A 20,377-nucleotide genomic window follows, 5' to 3' on the forward strand; every position below is an offset into this window, starting at 1 on the left:
CTCCTGGTTCAAAGCAAGCTTGGATAGAAATATCTGTGAGACACTTATCTACAATTAACCACTAGAATGGGAGAAGTGGAGCTGTGGCTCAAGTAATAGAGTCCTAGCCTTGAGTACCAAAGGTCACAGACCATGTCCAGGCTCTGAGTTCAAACCCCAGGACTGGCAACAAAGAGAGACAGAGAGACAGAAAGAGAGAGAGACTTTAGTTTCCTCATTTGTAAAGTGAAGATGTTGTAATAGTTACATAACATAATGCCAGTAAAGCACTTGGCACATAATATATAAAAGTTAGATATTACTGGCTTGAAGAAAGTAAGGATCATGAGCCCAGTGCTGGTGGCACACGCCTGTGATCCTAGCTACTCAGGTGGCCGAGATCTGAGGATCTCCGTTCAAAGCCAGCCCAGGCAGGAATGTCTGTGAGACTTTTTTTTTCCGTTGGTCCTGGGGCTTGAACTCTGGGCCTGGGCGCTGTCACTTAGTTCTTCAGCTTAAGGCAAGCACTCTACCACTTGAGTCACAGCGCCACTTCCAGTTTTCTGGTAGCTTATTGGAGATAAGAGTCTCACGGCCTAGCTTTGAACCGAGATCCTCAGATCTCAGCCTCCTGAGTAGCTAGGATTACAGGCGTGAGCACTGGCACCCGGCTGTGAGACTTTTATCTCCAATTAACCACCTGAAAACCAGAAGTGGCACTGTAGCTCAAGTGGTAGAACACTCATCTTGAGCTGAAGAGCTCAGGGACAGCGCCCAGGCCCAGTGTTCAAGTCTCACTACTGACAAAAACAAAAACAAAAAAGAAAAGATCATGAAAAAAAAATAGCCCAAGTGATCTCAACTAGTAAATAGCCATCTAAGTTACATCAAGTGAAATTGATTAGAAAAGTCCAAATACTAACCTTGAGTTAAAAAAAAAACTAACATAATTGGTAGCATTGTGTATGCGCGTGTGTGCATGCATGCACACATGTTCTTGCTGCTACTGGGGCTTCTACTGAAAGTCAAATGAAGGTCTTCAGCTTTTTTGCACATGACTAGGCTTCATTTTTAGCTTTTTGCTGGTTGTTTGGATATTAAGAGTCTCAGGAAGGTCCATGAGACTCTTTTTTTTTTTTTTTTGGTAGGTCGTGGGGCTTGAACTCTGGGCCTGGGCGCTGTCCCTCAGCTCTTCAGCTCAAGGCGAGTGCTCTACCACTTGAGCTACAGCGCCACTTCCGGTTTTCTGCTGGTTTATTGGAGATAAGAGTCTCAGGTCTCTCCTGCCAGGGCTGGCTTTGAACCATGATCCTCAGATCTCAGCCTCCTGAGTAGCTAGGATTACAGGCGTGAGCCACCAGCGCCTGGCTGTCCTTGAGACTCTTATCTCTAATAAACCACTCAGAAAAAAAACGGAAGTGGAACTTTGGCTCAGTGGTAGAGCACTAGCCTTGAGCAAAAAGAAGCTCAGGAACAGTGCCCAAGCCTTGAGTTCCAGCCCTAGGAGTGGCACAGAAAAATAAAAAAAGAGGGCTGGGAAGGTGGCTCAGTGGTAGAGCGCTTGCCTTGCATGCATGAGGCCCTGGGTTCGATTCCTCAGCACCACATAAGCAGAAAAAGCCGGAAGTGGTGCTGTGGCTCAAGTCCTAGCCTTGAGCTGAAGAGCTGGGGGACAGTGCCTAGGCCTAGAGTTCAGGCCCCTCAAACAACAAAATAAATAAATAAATAAATATTTAAAAAGAGAGACTCTCATGGAGTTGTCTGTGTGAGCCACGTGAGACTCTTATCTCCAGTAAACTACTCAAAAAAGCCGGAAGTGGCACTGTGGCTTAAGTGGTAGAGTGCTAGCCTTGAGCACAAAAAGGCTCAGGGACAGTGCCCAGGTCCTGAGTTCAAGCCCTAGTTCAAGACCTCAGTCAAGCAACACAGGTCTTGCCAGAAGCACATCCTGGAACGGAGAGAGAGAGAGCAGAGACTAAGTACCATGACCTTTCTTCCTCCTCTCAGATATCTTCCTGGGATTTCCTACTATACCCATAAGGAGGCTGGAAACCCTGGAGTCCAGGCCTTTAGCATTTGACCTTCAGACTCCTGAACCTGGTGGAGAGGATCCGAGAGGAAGACCTAAAGCACACAGCACCCCCACCTGCCAAAGTCTACCATCCTTCCATTAGAACTTGATGCCACTAGTTCAGGCTGCAACTCACCTTTCTAATACTTTGCATCTTTTTGCGTGTTCCCCCCACCATTCTGCTCCCTTTGTATGTGATACGATACATAAACTGTGTATGGTGGCACACATTTGTAATCCCAGCATTTGGAAAGCTGAGGCAGGATTGTGGGTTTAAGGCCAACCTGGTCTACATCGTGAGACCCTGTCTCAAAAACAAAAAAAGGTGGGCTGTGGATGTAGCTCAGTGGTAGCGTACATGTCATGAGGCTCTGGGTTCAATCTCCAGTATAAAAACACAAAAAACAAGATAGTGATTTACAGCGGAGTAAACAATGTGCTTTAAAATATTACCTCATTTAATCTTTTAAGTCCCCTAGGAAGTAGAGACAATTATCTTCACTTTGCAGATGTGGAAATGGACACACAGAATTATTAAAGACTTACCTAAGTTTACCCATGTGGGAAATAATGGAGGTAGAATTTGAACCCAAGCAAAATGGCTCCTGTTCCCTTCATGTAGCCTCTATCCTGTCTTCCTTTGCCATAACCAAGCATTGTTCACTCTTCGTCCTTGACCAGCATATGGTGAGGGCTGGGTTCATGGAGGTCTTTTGAGGTGTATGAAGGGTAAGGTACAGGGATTTAAGGTCAGAATAGGGAAATATTAGGGGTGAGAAAGAGTGGCCACTGAAGTAAACAAGGAAAACCAGCTGTGCCTGCTTGAGCAGGAAATACCTAATCATCAAGCCTGCCTAGCTTCATGCCATCTGGCTCTCTCAGGGTCAGCTGATGCCCTGTACAGGTGTGATGAAGCTGCTTTTGAGTCAGGGGAAGTAAAACAGAGGTTACTGACCATTCTAATCTGTTGTTTTACACAACTGATATTTAAACATGTGTATACCCAAATATAACTAGAGTCAGGAGGAATGCTGTATGAGAGGAAGACTTTCATTGGCATGGGTTACTAGTACCCTTGTATCTAGAGTAGATGATAGTGGCACTGAAGGCATATCTCAGTGGTAAAGGAATTACCTAGCATTGTGTAAAGCCCTGACTTCAAGTAATTCGCAGTTGTGTTCAGCTAAGAAGCAGCGATGTAGGATTAGAATCTAGATAACACTGATGCCTTCACTAGAGCATCTGTGCTCACCACTTCCCTTTACTGCTTCTTTGATCATGTGGCTTTTGTGGAGCTGCTAGAACAATAAAGCAGTACATATACATGAAGCTCTGCAGAGAAACTTGACTTGTGCTGCAGATCTGGAAGTCACTACACAAAAGAAGATCTTACAAAGGGGAGGGGCCTCAAGCTGTACTTGGATTGGGGACAGGAAACTGGTGGTGATGGAAGTTCAGGAACCTCAACGTTGGCCTGGGAGAAGAGTAGAAGAGACTTAAAGTGGCATTCAATAATGGCCAGAGTTGAGAATGTCAGAAAGGGGAAGATGTGTGTATGTAAAAGAATAGTTAAGTGATGCTTTTACAGAGGAATGTGTTGTCTCTGTTAAGCTCAGAAATGGGTTGACTGACCTGTGAGAGATACAAAGGAAGCATTCTATTATGTGCATACAAGTTGGTCAGCAAGTTCCCCCATTTGGGTTTAACTTGTTAAAAATTGTCAGTGCAGCCGGGCGCTGGTGGCTCATGCCTGTAATCCTAGCTACTCAGGAGGCTGAGATCTGAGGATCACGGTTCAAAGCCAGCCTGGGCAGGAAAGTGTCTGAGACTCTTATCTCCAATAAACCACTTGAAAACTGGAAGTGCAGCCATGGCTGAAGCAGTAGAGCACTTGCCTTGAGCTGAAGAGCTGAGGGACAGCACTCAGGCCCAGAGTTCAAACCCCATGACTGACAAAAAAAAAAAAAAATTGTCAGGGCTGGGAAGGTGGCTCAGTGGTATAGTGCTTGCCTAGCCTGCATAAAGCCCTAGGTTTGATTCCTCAGTACCACACAAACAGAAAAAGCAGGAAGTGACACTATGGCTCAAGTGGTAGAGTGCTAGCCTTGAGCAAAAGCTCAGGGACAGTACCTAGGCCCTGTGTTTAAGCCCCAGGATGATGATGATGATGATAATAATAATAATAAAAAGAAGAAGAAGAAGATTTAGAAGCACCTTAGAGTCCCCTAGTTTACCAATTATCTTTAAAAATCTGACTTCTGAAATTGTGCTTACTGCCCTGACAGTCTTCCTCCCTGCCACCCTCTCTTCCTTTCCCCTTCTTTTCTCCTTTGTTTTCTTTCTTTTCCTTCTCCTCTCTCTTCCTTTTTTCCTTCCTTTTTTTTTTTCCCTCCCATCCTCCCTCCCTCCCTTCCTTCCTTCCTTCCTTCCTTCCTCTGTTGCAAGGTTTAGCTCTTGAGGTCAGAGCCTCATGCCCTATTTGCTCATCATGGCTGGTACTCTACCATTGAGTCATACATCCAGTCCAGTGTATGCTACAAGATGCACTCACAATTTTTTTTTTTTTTTTTTGGGTGGGTTGTGGGGCCTGAACTCTGGGCCTGGGCGCTGTCCCTCAGCTCTTCAGCTCAAGGCTAGCGCTCTACCACTTGAGCCACAGCGCCACTTCCGGCTTTTTTTCTTTTTGCTTATGTGGTGCTGAGGAATCGAACCCAGGGCCTCATGCATGCAAGGCAAGCGCTCTACCACTGAGCCACCTTCCCAGCCCTCTCTGAGCTTCTTTTTGCACAAGGCTAGTACTCTACCACTTGAGCCACAGAACCACTTCTGGTTTTTTTCTGTGTATGTGGTACTGAGGAATCTAACCCAGGGTTTCATGCATGCTAGGCAAGCACTCTACCACTGAGCCACATTCCCAGCCTAGTGAATATTTTTATACAAAAAACAAAAACAAAAAACAAACAAAAAAAACTTTGAGCCTAAGCACCGGTGGCTCACACCTTTAGAGAACTTGTTGCTTATAATAAGCCAAGAAAGTGACCATAGCTAAAAGCGTGTCCTCCACTACTCACCAATGTATTGCTTGTCTTTCTAGGAGCCATGTTTGACCAGGACTTTGGGAAGGTCAGCTCCATGCCGGAGGCCCTTGTGAAGCGATGAGTTGGTGAGCTGAGGCCAGGATGAAGATGCTGCCAGGTGTGGGTGTATTTGGTACTGGCAGCTCGGCCCGGGTCTTGGTCCCACTGCTGAGGGCAGAAGGATTCACAGTGGAGGCCCTGTGGGGGAAGACGGAGGAGGAGGCAAAGCAGCTGGCTGAGGAGATGAACATCACCTTCTACACCAGCCGGACTGATGATGTCTTACTGCATCAAGATGTAGACCTGGTGTGCATCAACATCCCCCCTCCGCTCACCCGCCAGATATCTGTGAAGGCTCTAGGTATGTAAGTTGGATTGTGACAGGCACACTGTCCCTCTGGATAGTCCTCAGAGCCTCAGTGCTCTCCTCTGGGCCTGGGTATTCTTTCCTGGGCTGCGTTTGCAGGTGGTAGTACTATGGCCCATCTGCCACCCCTTAAGCAGAGCTCTGGAGGAGGAGAGTGGGTTGGAGAGTCTTACACCTACATTAGTAAATCCCTCAGCAAAAGCTGGGGTGGCCCACCAAGGGGCTGCAGATAATTGTATTTCAAGCAAAGTCAAGGCCTACCTCTGGGAATCAGCATTCCCTGGACACTGGGAAACTGCTGGTGATTGACACATTTGTTTTTCCCCATGGCGAGAGGCAGCACCACAGGAAGAAGAGGAGGTGGTGTAGCAGGCTGCTGTTTCCCATGCTTTGTCAGCCCTTGACTGTAGTGAGCACACGCCCTTCCTGCCAACCACAATCTTGTAGAGCCAGACGGCAGGAAAGGCGCTCTGATAGCATTGACTTTGCCCACAGGATCTGAGGTACAGCCTGCTGGTGTAGCCACTCCCACTGGGAACTGTGGGCTTAGAGACCTCTTGCGCCTCTACCCCGCTGCTGGGCCTAGCCTGCTAAGTAGTTCTGCAGTTCCTACTGGGCTTTTTCCTATCAACTGTGGACAGATTCTTTTCTTCATCCTATGCAAATCAGAATCTTATTTAGTAGGAAAAACAAACCAGTAAACATTTAGCCAGAAATTATTTTTTTAGGGCTTCCTGTGTGCCCAGACCTTCAAAGCTGTGCTGTATCACAGTCGTCCCTGCCTCTAGAATCCTAGAAGCCAGGTGAGGTGGTCCATATCTATAATCCCAGAACTCAGGAGGGTTGTGAGTTTAAGTCGAGGCTGTTGAGCCATGAGGTGGGGGGCATGCTTGTAATCCTAGCACTTCGGAGGCTAAGCCAGGATCTCAAGTTCAAGGCTACCCTGTCTCAAATGAAATAAATAGAAACACACAAGCTGAGTGACAGAAGACTTAAGTAACCATTCAAATATCATATAATCGGGGTTTGCCTTATTTTTGTTTTTGTGCTGGTTCTGGGCTTGAACTCAGGGCTTGCGTGCTATCCCTAAACTTTTGTGTTCAAGGCTAGCACTCTACCATTTTGAGCCACAGCTCCATTTCAAACTTTTTGGTAGTTAATTGGTGATGAGTCTCACAGAATTTTCTGCCTGGGCTAACTTTGAACTGTGATCTTCAGATCTCAGCTTCCTGAGTAGTTAGAATTACAGGCATGAGCCACTGGCACCCAGCTAACAAGTAATTGTTTTATATAAGGAATCAAGGATCTCAGAGGTAATCAGAGATCTCTGGGTCACGAACCTGTATGCCAGGAGACTACCACTCTTTCTGGCTGCTACCATGGCAGAAGCTCCAAGGCTGTACTGCTTATCTCTCCCTTGTTCTAAGGAAAAAAAGTCATAGAAGAGAATTTCTGTCACATTTGACCTAGTGGTTAGGGGAAGATTAATGTTGATTGAATCAAGTACGAACTTGAATACATCTGGCTGTCAACTTAGCCAAAAATTGTGGATGGTTTGTCTTTTCTGGAGAGCTCTCTAAAGATAGGTGACACTGGAAGGAGATAGTGGCTCCTAATTGAATTTAGAAAGTAGAATAAGCCAGTGCTTCAATGAAGAGTCGCTTCCATGGGAATCACCCAAGTCAGTGAATGTTGTGAATGTCGCTGGTGAGTGATGTGTTAGAGGCTTTCTGTGCCCTCCCTGAGTTTTAGTGTCTCCATGGAGACCATTTCTAAGCTATGCAGGAGAAAGAGGGAACCCTGGGATTCTCTGGCCGTGAGCCGGCTATTTTTAAATTTTTAGTCTAAGAAAACAGTATGTTTTGAGCTACTTGATAAAAACAGGAAAGAGCAGGGGTCACAGGGGCTTCTGGGGCTGTTGGTTTTCTCTTTTCATACCTACCTACTGTAAGTAGGAGGATATACATGAGCCCCAATTAACTAGCATCTGCTAGGCCTGGGTTTAATGCCAATACCCGTAAGAAAAGAGAGAAACTGAGGCCCAGGAATATTGAGGAATGATAACTTCTCAAGTCACAAAATGGAACATTGAATGTCCCTCTTCTTGCTATGTTGTTACCTCATTTCTGGGTCCATAAGAATTGTCTCTTGCCAGGTGCCAGTGGCTCACACCTGTCATCCTAGCCACTCAGGAGGCTGAGATCTGAGGATCACAATTCCAAACCAGCCCAGGCTGAGAGATTCTCCAATAAACTACCAGAAAGAGTTGGAAGTGTGCTGTGACTCAAGTGGTAGAGTGCTAGCCTTGAGTAAAAGAAGCTCAGGGACGGCACCTAGGCCCTGAGTTCAAGCCCCAGGACTGGAGGGAAAAAATTGTCTCTTGTCTTAATTCTTTTATTTTTTTTTCTGCATTTTGTTTGGTTGGTCTTGCAATGGCATCTAGGCTAGCCTCAAACTCATTAGTCTAGGCTGGCCTCCATCTGAAGATCTTTTTGCCCCAGAGTCTTGAGTTCTAAACTAGAGGCATGAATTACCACATCCTTTCTAAAATTAATTTTTAATTAATCCTACAGAGGTTTACTTGGCATCTCACAATTCTGTGGCATCTTGTTTTTCTGCCACTGCCTGACCATTTTCCCCATCTTCTATGTTTCAAATTCTATACTTAAAGCTTTCCCAGGAATTCCTTAAAGGAGAATAGAAGAATCCTTGGTACATTTTAATTCCCTATTCAATTCAGAAATAGTTTAGGAAAATGTATTTTAATGGGCAGAGTACTTCCATGTCTTTGCCACTGTTGAATCTGTCACTAAAAGATGATGCGCTATGGCTCAGCTCTTAGCATTTGTTTTCTTAGAAAAACAAATTTTCTCTTTCCCATGGGATATCATCCTAATAAAAGATCATTCCTCAAGCAGGCTGACCCAGATAATTTAATCCCAAGATCTCCAGTCCCTTCAGAAGCCTCCTGGTCTCAGGGCCAGACCAAATCCCTGCTGTCTGGTCTCATCCCACCAGTAATCTTCATCATATTTACTTGGAGTATGTTCCTATATTTATTTGTTTGATCATTTGAACCTATTAAGATTGTAAGCCCTTAGAAGGTTGAGCCCATGCCCAGTAGGGCCCCAGTTCTTGGCCAGTTCCTGGGGCTCTGGTTGGATAAGATATTCGTCAACTTGGGTCTGGGAAGGTGGCTCAGTGGTAGAGTGCTTGCCTTGCATGCATGAGGCCCTGGGTTCAATTCCTCAGCACCACATAAGCAGAAAAAGCCGGAAGGGGCACTGTGGCTCAAGTGGTAGAGTGCTAGCCTTGAACTGAAGAGCTGAGGGACAGCACCCAGACCCAGAGCTAGGCCCCACGACCGACAAAAAAAAGATATTTGCCAACTCGGGCTGGGAAGGTGGCTCAGTGGTAGAGCGCTTTGCCTTGCATGCCTGAGGCCCTGGGTTCAATTCCTCAGCACCACATAAGCAAAAAGAAAAAAGCCGGAAGTGGCGCTGTGGCTCAAGTGGTAGAGTGCTAGCCTTGAGCTGAAGAGCTGAGGGACAGCGCCCAGGCCCAGAGTTCAGGCCCCACGACTGGACCCCCCCCCCAAAAAAAAAAAAAGATATTTGCCAACTCTGTCCATACAGTAAGTCCAGTCTGCTGGTGGATTCAGGGAGCTAACATGGACCTGGGAAGGAGAGGAGATTGGGCTGTGGAAAAGAAGAATCTATTGCTTTCTTTTCTAGTATCCAAATCTTCTTCATTAGAACAGGGACTCCTGGGGCTGGGAATGTGGCTTAGTGGTAGAGTGCTTCCTAGCATGTATGAAGCCTTGGGTTTGATTCCTCAGCACCACAGAAACAGAAAAAGCCAAAAGTGCCACTGTGGCTCAAGTAGTAGAGTGCTAGCCTTGAGCAAAAGCAGCTCAGGGACAGTGCCCAGGCCCTGAATTCAAGCCCAGGACTGGTGAGGGGGCTGGAGGGCAAGGGGGAGAAGAACAGGGTCTTCCTGGACTTTATGTCTTATAAATATAAATATTAGTATTCTTTTTTTTTTTTTGGTCGGTTGTAGGGCTTGAACTCTGGGCTTGGGCGCTTTCTGTGTGTTCTTCAGCTCAAGGCGAGCGCTCTACCACTTGAATCACAACACCACTTCCGGTTTTCTAGTGGTTTATTGGAGATAAGAATCTCACAGAGTTTCCTGCACAGGTTGGCTTTGAACCTCGATCCTCAGATCTCAGCCTCCTGAGTAGCTAGATTACAGGCATGAGCCACCGGCGCCCGGCTTAAATATTAGTATTCTTCATGGGCTGCTTCTCCATTCTGCTGTGTGCAATCATTTTTCTAGTCCCTTCTGGATAAGAGTTTCCTACCTAGATCCTTCTGGGCCCAGCCTGTGAACCTGGCTGCCTGTAGGTGCTACTGAGGAACAAAGCATTGGTCTGCAGAGCCTGGAACAGTTCCTCTGGGCCTTGCTCAAGGGAGCATGTACTGAAGACAGGCTTGCAGCTTGAAACTCATCTACCCTCAGAAAATTTGAGCTAAAAAAGAACTTAAGGGACTGAGTGTGAAGCTCAGTGTTTAGTATGTTCAAAGCCTTGGGTTTGAACCCACAGAACTGAAGAACAAAAAAATTGAAAAACCACCTAAAGTTGTCCAGGATGCAAAAAGCAGCTTTCAGCTCCTGTAATCCTGGCAGGAAAGCTAAATGAGCTTATATGAAGATGTCTTTTAAGGCAACCCAAGTCTTCCTAAAGGTGACACAGTCTGTTCTGCTGGTTTCTGGGAGTCTGAGTGCCTTTGATGTCCATGCCGTAAGAATCCTGGTAGCCAGACATGGGGGGCCCATGCCTGTAATACCAGCTACTGCAGAGGCAGAAACAGGACAACCTCAATTCAAAGCCACCCAAGGCAAATTTAGCTTAAAACCCTATCTGAAAAACTAAAAGCAAAAGGATTTGGGGGTGTGGCTCAAATACTTACTGGTTAGCTCAAGGCCTTCAGAGAATCCACAGAACAGCCCTCCCAAAGGACTTCTAGGTACTGTGTTCAAAGGGTGTCTCACTAGGGCTGGGAAGGTGGCTCAGTGGTAGAGCGCTTGCCTTGCATGCCTGAGGCCCTGGGTTTGATTCCTCAGCACCACATACGCAAAAAGAAAAAAAGCCGGAAGTGGCGCTGTGGCTCAAGTGGTAGAGCGCTAGCCTTGAGCTGAAGAGCTGAGGGACAGCGCCCAGGCCCAGAGTTCAGGCCCCATGAACGGACCCAAAAAAAAAAAGGTGTCTCACTAGTCACGCTGCTCTCTCCTCTTGCAGCCCCCCCTTTTAAATTAGCATCGATTATTTGTGAAAATGAGTTTCCTTTTGACATGTACATATATTATACAATGTACCTTGATCAGACCCATCACCTTTGTTACTCTCCACTGTCTCCCCTTTCCCTTTCTTTTTTTTTTTTTTTTTGTCGGTCGTGGGGCTTGAACTCTGGGCCTGGGCGCTGTCCCTCAGCTCTTCAGCTCAAGGCGAGCGCTCTACCACTTGAGCTACAGCGCCACTTCCAGTTTTCTGGTGGTTTATTGGAGATAGGAGTCTCACGTTCTCTCCTGCCCGGGCTGGCTTTGAACCGTGATCCTCAGATCTCAGCTTCCTGAGTAGCTAGGATTACAGGCGTGAGCCACCAGCGCCCCGCTCCCTTTCCCTTTCTTAAACCAATCTGAACACGTGTCACTGTTCATTTTCACATAAAGTTTTTTGACTATATTCACACTCTTTCATCCTCTCTGTTTGCCCTCGGGCCTTTTGATCACTCACTTGTTGGACTCTGGTTGTAGAGAACAATCTGTGGGACCCTTAGATCTCCTCGGAGTTATGACTGGAATGCTAAGCCCGTCCTGTTAGCATGTAGGGCAATTATCTCACCACAAGCTGGTGATCCGATAAATGGGTAACAGTTGAACACATGTCCATGTGAATCTCCCCCTCTCCAGCCCTCGTGTTTTAATCAGGTCCTCCAGAGAAACTGAATCAATGAGACATTAAGAGAGAGAGAGGCTTATTTAAGATTTGTCCCACCAGGCTCCAGTGGCTCACGCCTGTAATCCTAGCCACTCAGGAGGCTGAGATCTGAGGATCAAGGTTCAAAGCCAGCCCCAGCAGGAAAGTCTGTGAGACTTATCTCCAATAAAACTGGAAGTGGTGCTGTGGCTCAAATGGCAGGGCGCTTGCCTTGAGCTGAAAAGCACAGGGACAGTGCCCCAGCCCAGAGTTCAAGCCCCACAACCGACCTAAAGAAAGAAAGAAAGAAGCTCTGGAATAGTGCCCAGGTCCTGAATTTAAGCCCCAGGACTGGCAAGTAGAGGTGTGGCTCAAGTGATAGAGCAAAGAAAGCTAAGAGATTGCACGTAGGCTCTGAGTTCCAGCCTCATTAGCAGCACTATAAGTAAGTAAATAAATATTTTTAAAATTTTTTGTTATTAAAGAAAGTGTGGGTGGAAGGAAAAGAAAAATAATGATTATAAAGATTCTGGCTCAGTGGTAGAACACTTGCCCAGCATTTGTTGAGGCCTGGGATAAATTCTCAGCTCTAGGGAAAACAAAGAAAAGAAAAAAAGAACTTAAGTCCTCTTTACCCAACCTATAACTTTCTCCAGTGCATTCATTGAGACTTTCCAGTCTATGCTGAGTCGCCCTTCCTCCTGGTCCATAGGAGACTCCTTCCTGGATCCATCCACCTTGGAAAAATTTCTTTTCAGCAGTTAAGATTTCCCACTGTGTCTCATTCATAGGCATCGGGAAGAATGTGGTCTGTGAGAAGGCCGCGACGTCGGTGGATGCATTCCGGATGGTGACAGCCTCGCGATACTACCCGCAGCTCATGAGCCTGGTGGGGAACGTGCTGCGCTTCCTGCCCGCCTTTGTGCGGATGAAGCAGCTGATCGCAGAGCACTATGTGGGCGCAGTGATGATCTGTGATGCCCGCATCTACTCGGGCAGCCTGCTCAGCCCCAGCTACGGCTGGATCTGCGATGAGCTCATGGGCGGCGGGGGCCTGCACACCATGGGCACCTACATCGTGGATCTGCTGACCCACCTGACTGGCCGGAGAGCTGAGAAGGTGCACGGGCTTCTCAAGACCTTCGTGCGGCAGAATGCTGCCATCCGGGGCATCCGGCATGTCACCAGCGATGACTTCTGCTTTTTCCAGATGCTCATGGGTGGGGGTGTGTGCAGCACAGTGACACTTAACTTCAACATGCCGGGTGCCTTTGTGCATGAGGTCATGGTGGTGGGCTCTGCAGGGCGCCTTGTGGCCCGGGGAGCTGACCTCTATGGGCAGAAGAACTCTGCCACACAGGAGGAGCTACTAGTGAGGGACTCGCTGGCCGTGGGTGCCGGGCTGCCTGAGCAGGGCCCCGAGGACGTCCCGCTGCTCTACCTGAAAGGCATGGTCTACATGGTGCAGGCCTTGCGTCAATCCTTCCAGGGCCAGGGCGACCGCCGCACCTGGGACCACACCCCTGTGTCCATGGCCGCCTCCTTCGAGGATGGGCTGTACATGCAGAGCGTGGTGGATGCGATCAAAAGGTCAAGTCGATCTGGGGAATGGGAGACTGTAGAGGTGCTGACGGAGGAGCCCGATGCCAACCAGAACCTGTGTGAGGCGCTTCAGCGGAACAACCTGTGAGCCCGAACACATGGGCTCCCTGCCTGCCCCCAGGGCACAGGGACCATCAGGGGTCAGGAGCTGGGATGGGGGGTGTGATTTTAGTAAAGACAGTGTGTTTCCTTTAATAAATCAGCATGGGCCAGGGCTGGAAGAAAATTGAAGGAGGCCCAGGTTAAACACCCCGTCTATCCACTCATCTCAGACTTGCAGGGCGGTGAGCCTTCCTGCTACCAGGGCTGGGTGGGTGAGCCCACTCTGTGTAGAGTGGAGCTGCTGCCAGGCCTCTTCATTGTTCTAGGGAGCAAAGCCTGCAAAAGTTTGGCCTAAGGGCTCTGATTTGTGGTCATACAGGATAAAAAAGCCCAGGCGGAGCCGGCTTGGCTGAGGCCTGAGGAGAAATGACAAGAAGCCTTGTTTCCATGCCCTTCTTGGGCTGGGGCATCTCAGGAAGAGTGAGGGCAACAAGTCACCCCTCAGGGATCCTCACCTGCCTTCCCATGTACCCAGACCCCAGGCCAAACCTTCCTGCAGAGAAGAGTGGGGCTTCTGTATTGAATGAGCTCTCAGGGGCTATTGACCTATGGAAGAGGGCCCCTGACTTGGCCAAGAGGAGATGGGGAGCTGTAGAACATCGGATAAATGTCAATAAATAAGTCAGAAAAGATGACATCGGGCTATGCGGTGGTTTGTTTGGTAGTTGGATTTCTTGAATAATAAAAGGTCGTTAATCACTGCAGATTGGCTTTCTCTTTCCTCAGGACTGTGTAGCAGCTCTACCACTGCCCACTGTCGGCTCTGGCCTCTCCCTCATGGCCAAGTCCCAGGAGTCCTCCAAAGAAGTATTTGCTTGAGGACAGGAGGCAAGGTTTCCTAATTTGCTATTTGGCAATTTAGGCAGATAAGGCAAAGCCTGGGGCTTGCTAGGCTGGAAATCTGGAGGGATCTGCTTTGTTTTTGTTTTGTTGTTATTTATGGGATTGAACTCAGGGCCTCTGGTTTCCTGAGGTGGCACTAGACCACGTGAGCCACACCCCTAGCCCTAGGGATTCTGTTCTTGAAACTATGGCTGCCTTCAAGAAATCCCTGAGAAGGGAGGAGCCTGAAGAGGAAGGGCCCCTGGCACTTTAGTGCAGGTTTGGCTGGCACTGCCTGACCCAGCCAGCCACCAGCCATACTTATTAACTAACTTGCGGATGAGGGCAGGGCCTAGGTGAGTGGACTGTTGAAACAGGACTCATCTGCCCCTTTGTTTCCCTTGCCTGCCTGCCTGCTGGATTGTGAACCTAGATGAACTCAATTCTTTTTCCTTCCCTCTCTTCCTCCCTCTTCCTACTCTTGGCTCTTTGCCAAAAGGCTCTTCCTCTTGGCATCCCTTACAAAAGTCACCAGGCCTGTTTTCCCATAGCATCCTGGTTTCAGACATTGTCTGAAATAATTTTATTGTGAGATAAAATAACAAAAGTTAATGTTGGAGTTTGCTTACAGTGTGCTGGACCCACATGGTAAATGCTTCATGCTTATTATGTGATTAATCTCCAAACCATTCTACTATTAATATGTCTATTTATATATATGTATATACATATACATTACTATTAATATATCTATTACTGGGGTGTAGCTGAGTACTCACACCTGTAATCCTAGCTACTCAGGAGGCTGAGATCTGAGGATCATGGTTCAAAGCTAGTCCAGGCAGAAAATGTCCATGAGACTCTTATCTCCAATTAACCAGCAAAAAGCTTAAAGTGGAGGTATGGCTCAAGTGGTGGAGTGCCAACTTGAACAAAATTGCCAAGCAAGAGCATAGGCCTTGAGTTCAAGTCCTAGACCAGCATACATGCACATACACGTGTGTACAGAGCCAAGGTGCCTGGTCAAGACCATCTGACTACGGTTCCTGACCTTGAACTGCCCTTATCCTAGTACTTGGGAATCCTTCTGAAAAGATGCCCTCTGAAGCTAGGAAGGGAACTAGAGAGTATTCACCCTAGGCAGGACATTAACAGTTAATAGTCTGTCCCTTGAGCCTGGAATGCTCAATTCAATTCCAGTTTGATCCTTCTGTGTTTTTTGTTTGTTTGTTTTGCTGGTCATGGGGACTGAACTCTGGGTCTGGGTGCTATCCCTCAGCTCAAGGCTAGCGCTCTACCACCTGAGCCACAGCGCCACTTCCAGCTTTTTCTGCTTATGTGGTGATGAGGAATCAAACCCAGGGCCTCATGTGTACAAGGCAAGCGCTCTACCACTGAGCCACCTTCCCAGCCCCCCTTCTGTGTTTTACACTCCTAAATTTGAGAGTGACTGAAAAAGCACAAGAGGTTCCTTCAGTGGAAAAGTCCTTCCTGCTAACTCAGTTGTACTGAGATTTTAGAAGATTGCTGGGGCAGATTGCTATTGGCCTAGTGTAGGATTATTTTTGAAACCCAGGGTCCTCTGAGAGTACCCCTGCCCCTGACATGATATCACCCCATACCCCTGAATCTTTGAACATGTGTCTCCCAGTGTCAGCTCTATGATGCTACAGTGAAAATGAAGAGAATTGGGCCTTGAAATGGCCCAGATGCCTGTGGATAATGGAACTGGGGTGTAACTGAGCATGGAACTAATTCCAAAGCTGTCCTGCAGCGCCCTCTCCTGGAAAAAGGCAGTAGTATCTTCCAGGACCTGTTTTCTAAATCTCCGGTGAAGTTTTTCAGGCCAGTAAAAACTGTAGATTTTTCCCTTTGAGACAGCAACCAGACAAGAACTTCTAATAGGGTAGGACTGTAGCTTAGTGGTAAAGTGTTTGCCACCCTCCCACTTGTGAACCTTCATGTTCCCTTGAATCATGCTGCCTAAGAATCCTCTCCCACTTAGAGTTGGCTTCTAGGAGTTGCAATGAGGTTCCTTTGTGTGATTCCTCCCATCCACCCTGCTTCTGTCCACATTTCTTACACTATCACCAAGGGAAGGTCAGTGCTGACCTTGTCTGCAACTCTAGCCCCAAAGACCAGTGAGAGGGCAGGCCATCCTTTAGGATTCAGGCATTGGCAGAACTTAAGTGAGAGCAAAGGTACCAGGGCCTCAGGATGTGGTCAATTGCAAGACTGTTTCTCTACAGGCCTCTGCTTCCCCAGTTGTAAATTGAGATCAATCTCAATCTAGCTCTGAAACAGCATCACCTGGAGTGGGCAAATCACTGCCCAGAAAAACCTGTAGGCAGAAAAGAACATGCTAACCACCCAGCTTGTCTGTAGTCTTTTAAAGTTTTTTGCTGGTGTTGGAACTTGTACTTGGCCTGGGTTCTACTCCTTAGCTTTTCTGTTCAAGGCTGGTGCTTTAACACCTGAGCCACAACTATATTTCTGGCCTTGTTTTTATGTGTATGCCAGTCTTGGAGTTTGAACTAAGGGCCTAGGCCCTGTCTCTGAGCTTCTTTTGCTCAAGACTAGCACTCTACTACTTGAGCCACAGGCTACACTTCTGCTTTTTTGGTAGCTTATTGGAGATAAAAGACTCATAGAGGGCTGGGAAGGTGGCTCAGTGATAGAGCGCTTGCCTTGCATGCTTGAGGCCCTGGGTTCGATTCCTCAGCACCACATAAGCAAGAAGAAAAAAAGCCAGAAGTGGCGCTGTGACTCAAGTGGTAGAGCACTAGCCTTGAGCTGAAGAGCTGAGGGACAGCATCCAGGCCCAGAGTTCAGGCCCCACGACCGGACCCCCCCCCAAAAAAAAAAAAAAAGACTCATAGACTTTCCTGCCCAGGCTGGCTTCAGCCTGCAATCCTCAAAACAGTCGTGAGCCACCTGCGTCCAGCGTTGCCTGTTGTTTTACCATGTCCAAGTGAACATCCAAGTGACCCCTCAAAGGAGAATGTGGCTCAGGGTGATGTCAGGAAAGGCACCATGCCTATTCTGCTTCTTTTCCCTGGGCCTGGCCACTCTGATGACCGTACAAGGCCATTATTCCAGGGGCCCTGCATATAGTTCCAACTACTCAGAGTTGGACTTGTCCTATCTGCAGCCTCCTCCATCCTTCACCTTGTTCTCCCTGCCTTGGTACCTTTGGTGAAGGCCATTACTAGGTAGATGTGTTGCAGGATATGTGACATTGAGGAATCCACAATCATGAAAACAGCTACAACCCACAGTGGTAATGGGATACAGATGCTACATTTTAACACAACAGTGGGTGCTGCATGACCCAGCAGGTAAAAGGTACCTGAGTTGTCAAAGGTACAGGTGCGCTAGCCAGGGAGAGGGGTGAAGGAAGGAAAGCATTTTAGGTAGGGAAAGCCCCATGTTTAGAAAAAAAGTAATACAAGGCATGGCTGGTTAGGGAGTCACAGGCAGCCATTAGGAAGTTCCAAGGCAGCAGAGACAAGAGGAGCAGGATGCTAGAGGGTCGGTGACCCATCAGGGGTGCAGGGGTGCATGTGGAAGGGTCACTGCATGGATCTGTGGGTGACCCCCACAGAGATGACATTATCCTGGGTCCTGAACATGGGATCTAAGGGGGTGGGTAGATTCACTGGTCTTGATGCAGATTCCCTAGTAGGAATGAGGAACAAAGGGCAGGATGTGGTCTGAGGTGAGGCCCAGCATTTTGGCTTGAACAGTTTGCATAGATATGATATGTGAGTCAAAACAGTCTGGGAGGAGAAATGATCTATTTAATGTGGAATACCTCAGGTTTGAAGTATTTGCAGAACACACAGAAGGATTTGTGTCCACAACAGCTAGCACTGCATGGCTCTTCCTAGAGACCCCTCAGGGCTGGCCACAGAGCTCCAAGGGATGCGCTCACTGATTTCCCTTCCCCCACCAACCGAGACACTGATATCCGGTCACCAGGAGCCTCTTGTGGGCAAGGCCTTATCTAACTGTGGTATGGCAATGAGTGGAAAACATTGTACAACTCTCATTCTCAGGACAAGCAAAAGAACTTTGAGGATCCTAAGTGTTGATCCCCTTGGGGTGAGACCAGAGGTAGGTCATTCATTCCCTAAAAGAGAGAGGGAGCAGGACCAAACATTTGCTTCCCATAGTCTTCTCTTTATCTCAAGTTCTTTCTCCTTATTTCCCCCTTCATCCCTTGCAGTTAGGCCATTTGACCCTCAGCCTCACCTGGGGAAACTAAATATGCAGAAAAGGCCTCATGCTTGCTTCATGCCCACTTTGGACTCAGAACTGGGATGGTACCCAGGAATCTGTTATTTGTCAAGGTCCTAACTTGGCCAATTGGTCTCAAACCTTGTATAGGTGAGTTCTCCACCCTTCTTCCCAGCCTCTTTTCACAATTTAGGCATCGTATTTGGGGAGACATGGTCTTAGAAAAGGAAATATTTATTTCTAGTGAGCTCAAGATCTCAAATAGGGGCAGAGGCCAAACTCCTGCTCCCCCTCCACCCCCCATCCACCTAATTGGCCTAGACCCATAGGCTACAGCCCTGGTTCCGGCCTGAGAGGAGGGAAGCCCCCTCTGTGTAGATGGTCACTTGTACTGAGGGGAGAGTGGGGGAACAAGGGGGGCAGCACAGACACTCAGCATCTTGTCAATGTCCACCTGGGTTAACTTATCCATCTCAGCCTTGAGGCTGCCACTCACCCTCAGGCTGGACAGACCCCCAGGCTCCTCTCCTCCAGTCTTTTCTCCCAGGGGAGGTACCAGGGGGGGAACAAGAGCTTGAGTAGGGGCCACTAACACATTGGGGCAGGAAGGCAAAGCAAGGCCTAAGCCCAGCTCACCTGCCATGGGCAGCAAGGCCTGAAGCTGCTCCACACCTGCCTCCTCAGGAACCAAGGCCAACTCTGACTCCGGCTCCACTTCAGTCTCCCCATCTCCCTCCCCTGCCTGGTTCAGCTCAGGGTTGCAGTAATTGATGTACTGGTACAGGGGTCGCAGGCGCTGGGCCTTTCCTGTAAGAACCCGTGGCAGAGCAAAGGCTGGAGCACCAGGCTGTACCCTATCAGGTTGAGCAGGTGGGGGAAGAAAGGAAGATCCAGGGACTGCCACTCACGCTCTAACCCCAAGGTCTCTGGGGGTGCAGATGCTGTGTTAGCTGCAACCGGGAGTACAGGAGCCCCCAGACTCTTGCGTTTCTTGGCTTTTTTGTGCTGTTTGGCTGATGGTGAGGGCTCCCTCTGGCTGCTCTCCTGTTCCTCCTTCTGCAGCCCCAGTGACAGTTCAGCTTCAACCCTAGGATGGAGTATGATGGCTAGGCCTTGGGAAGGGCTGGGCTGTCTAAGCCAGGGAGAAGAGGCTGGACGAGACAGCCTGAAAGCTCTGGCTCCTGTGCCTGGAGCCTAGGGATTAGCCCTGCCGTCCACCACCACAGGCTTAGAGAGCTATCCCTTTACTGGTCAGTAAAACCCAAGGCCCAGTAGGGGCCTAATGCTCCTGTAAGCTCAGTCCTCTGGAAGCTCCATCTCTCTTGGTGTTCCTACACCAGGGCTTTTGAGAAATAGGATTAGAGACTGATGGTAAGGGCAGAGCATGAGAATCTGTCCTGCCAGTGTTTACTATCTAGGGACTCCTGAGTCATGAAACCCTCCCTCTAGCCCTGCAATTCCTTCACTCTGAAAGCCCCCTCACTTGAAGGGTTTCCTCTTGGGCCCATGGCTGGGCCTGGGGGTGGAAGCCAAAGGCCTGGGGCCTCTCTCCTCTCCTGGTTCCGCCTTTGGACCAAGCCCCTCCTCCTCAGTCTTGAGACCTTCCTCCTGGAGCTCTGATTCACAGCTGTGCTCTGATGAACACTTGATTTCACCCGGGGTCCTGCAGGCATCCTGTGCTGGCACCAGGCACTTGTCTTCCATCACTGGACACTGGAGATGATACATACATAATCAGTCACTATAGCCCGGCAAAGGATATAGCAATCAGTCAATCATTGGATGCCCGCTAGCCCAGATAGAGCCCTCTCTGCCTGTAAGGCCTGGCCTGACAGGGAGTTAGATCACTCAGGGTTCAGGGTTCAGAGCTCCAATAAGTTAGCAGGCCTGGGTCACCTCAGGGTTCTCCACGACCTGGGCTGACCCCACGGTTGCCCCTTCCTGGGACCCTGGCTGTCTTTTGGCGCCGGTCGAGATCATGGCTATGCTGAGTTAGCTCATCCCTGGACAGTTGCTAGAAGAGGACTGGCCCAGAAGAAGCTTTACTAGTGGATTCTGTGTTGACAGGGGTTGCAGCTGAAAAGAGAAACTGGTGGTCGCTCCTCCAAACCATCAGCCAGAACTACAAGTCCCAGAAGTCT

General features: G+C 48.4%; 2 protein-coding genes across 3 annotated transcripts in view; one reads left to right on the plus strand and one right to left on the minus strand.

The window, feature by feature from the left end:
- Positions 1 to 13,814, plus strand: part of Gfod2 (glucose-fructose oxidoreductase domain containing 2) — a 31,988-nt gene extending 18,174 nt beyond the window's left edge. Inside the window, exons 2-3 of the mRNA XM_042700597.1 lie at positions 5,145 to 5,488; positions 12,263 to 13,814. Of these exons, the coding sequence (XP_042556531.1) occupies positions 5,230 to 5,488; positions 12,263 to 13,161 (1,158 nt within the window). The 5' untranslated portion in view covers positions 5,145 to 5,229 and the 3' untranslated portion in view covers positions 13,162 to 13,814. The remainder of the gene's footprint in view (positions 1 to 5,144; positions 5,489 to 12,262) is intronic.
- Positions 13,815 to 18,618: 4,804 nt separating this feature from the next.
- Positions 18,619 to 20,216, minus strand: CUNH16orf86 (chromosome unknown C16orf86 homolog). 2 transcript variants are annotated; one of them, XM_042700976.1, is made up of 4 exons: positions 20,133 to 20,216; positions 19,720 to 19,949; positions 19,145 to 19,323; positions 18,619 to 19,043 (listed from the first exon to the last, which is right to left on the minus strand). In XM_042700976.1, exons 1-4 carry the CDS (start codon positions 20,214 to 20,216, stop codon positions 18,619 to 18,621), a joined length of 918 nt encoding a protein of 305 aa, XP_042556910.1. The 2 variants fall into 2 exon arrangements, with proteins under 2 accessions (XP_042556910.1, XP_042556909.1); XM_042700975.1 differs by having other exon boundaries at positions 18,619 to 19,070.
- Between the last annotated feature and the right edge of the window lie 161 nt (positions 20,217 to 20,377).

This window comes from Dipodomys spectabilis, unplaced genomic scaffold (assembly GCF_019054845.1).
Source record: "Dipodomys spectabilis isolate Male_0828 unplaced genomic scaffold, ASM1905484v1 ptg000273l, whole genome shotgun sequence".
In the NCBI taxonomy this organism is placed as follows: Eukaryota; Metazoa; Chordata; class Mammalia; order Rodentia; family Heteromyidae; genus Dipodomys; species Dipodomys spectabilis.

Bases quoted from the DNA above. Each gene is read 5' to 3' on its own strand.
- CUNH16orf86 (XM_042700975.1), bottom strand. From the start codon at position 20,216: ATGATCTCGACCGGCGCCAAAAGACAGCCAGGGTCCCAGGAAGGGGCA. The intron at 19,950-20,132 runs GTGACCCAGGCC...TATCATCTCCAG, and splicing joins AGGTCGTGGAGAACCCTGAG to TGTCCAGTGATGGAAGACAA. The intron at 19,071-19,144 runs GTGAGTGGCAGT...CTGGTGCTCCAG, and splicing joins AGAGACCTTGGGGTTAGAGC to CCTTTGCTCTGCCACGGGTT.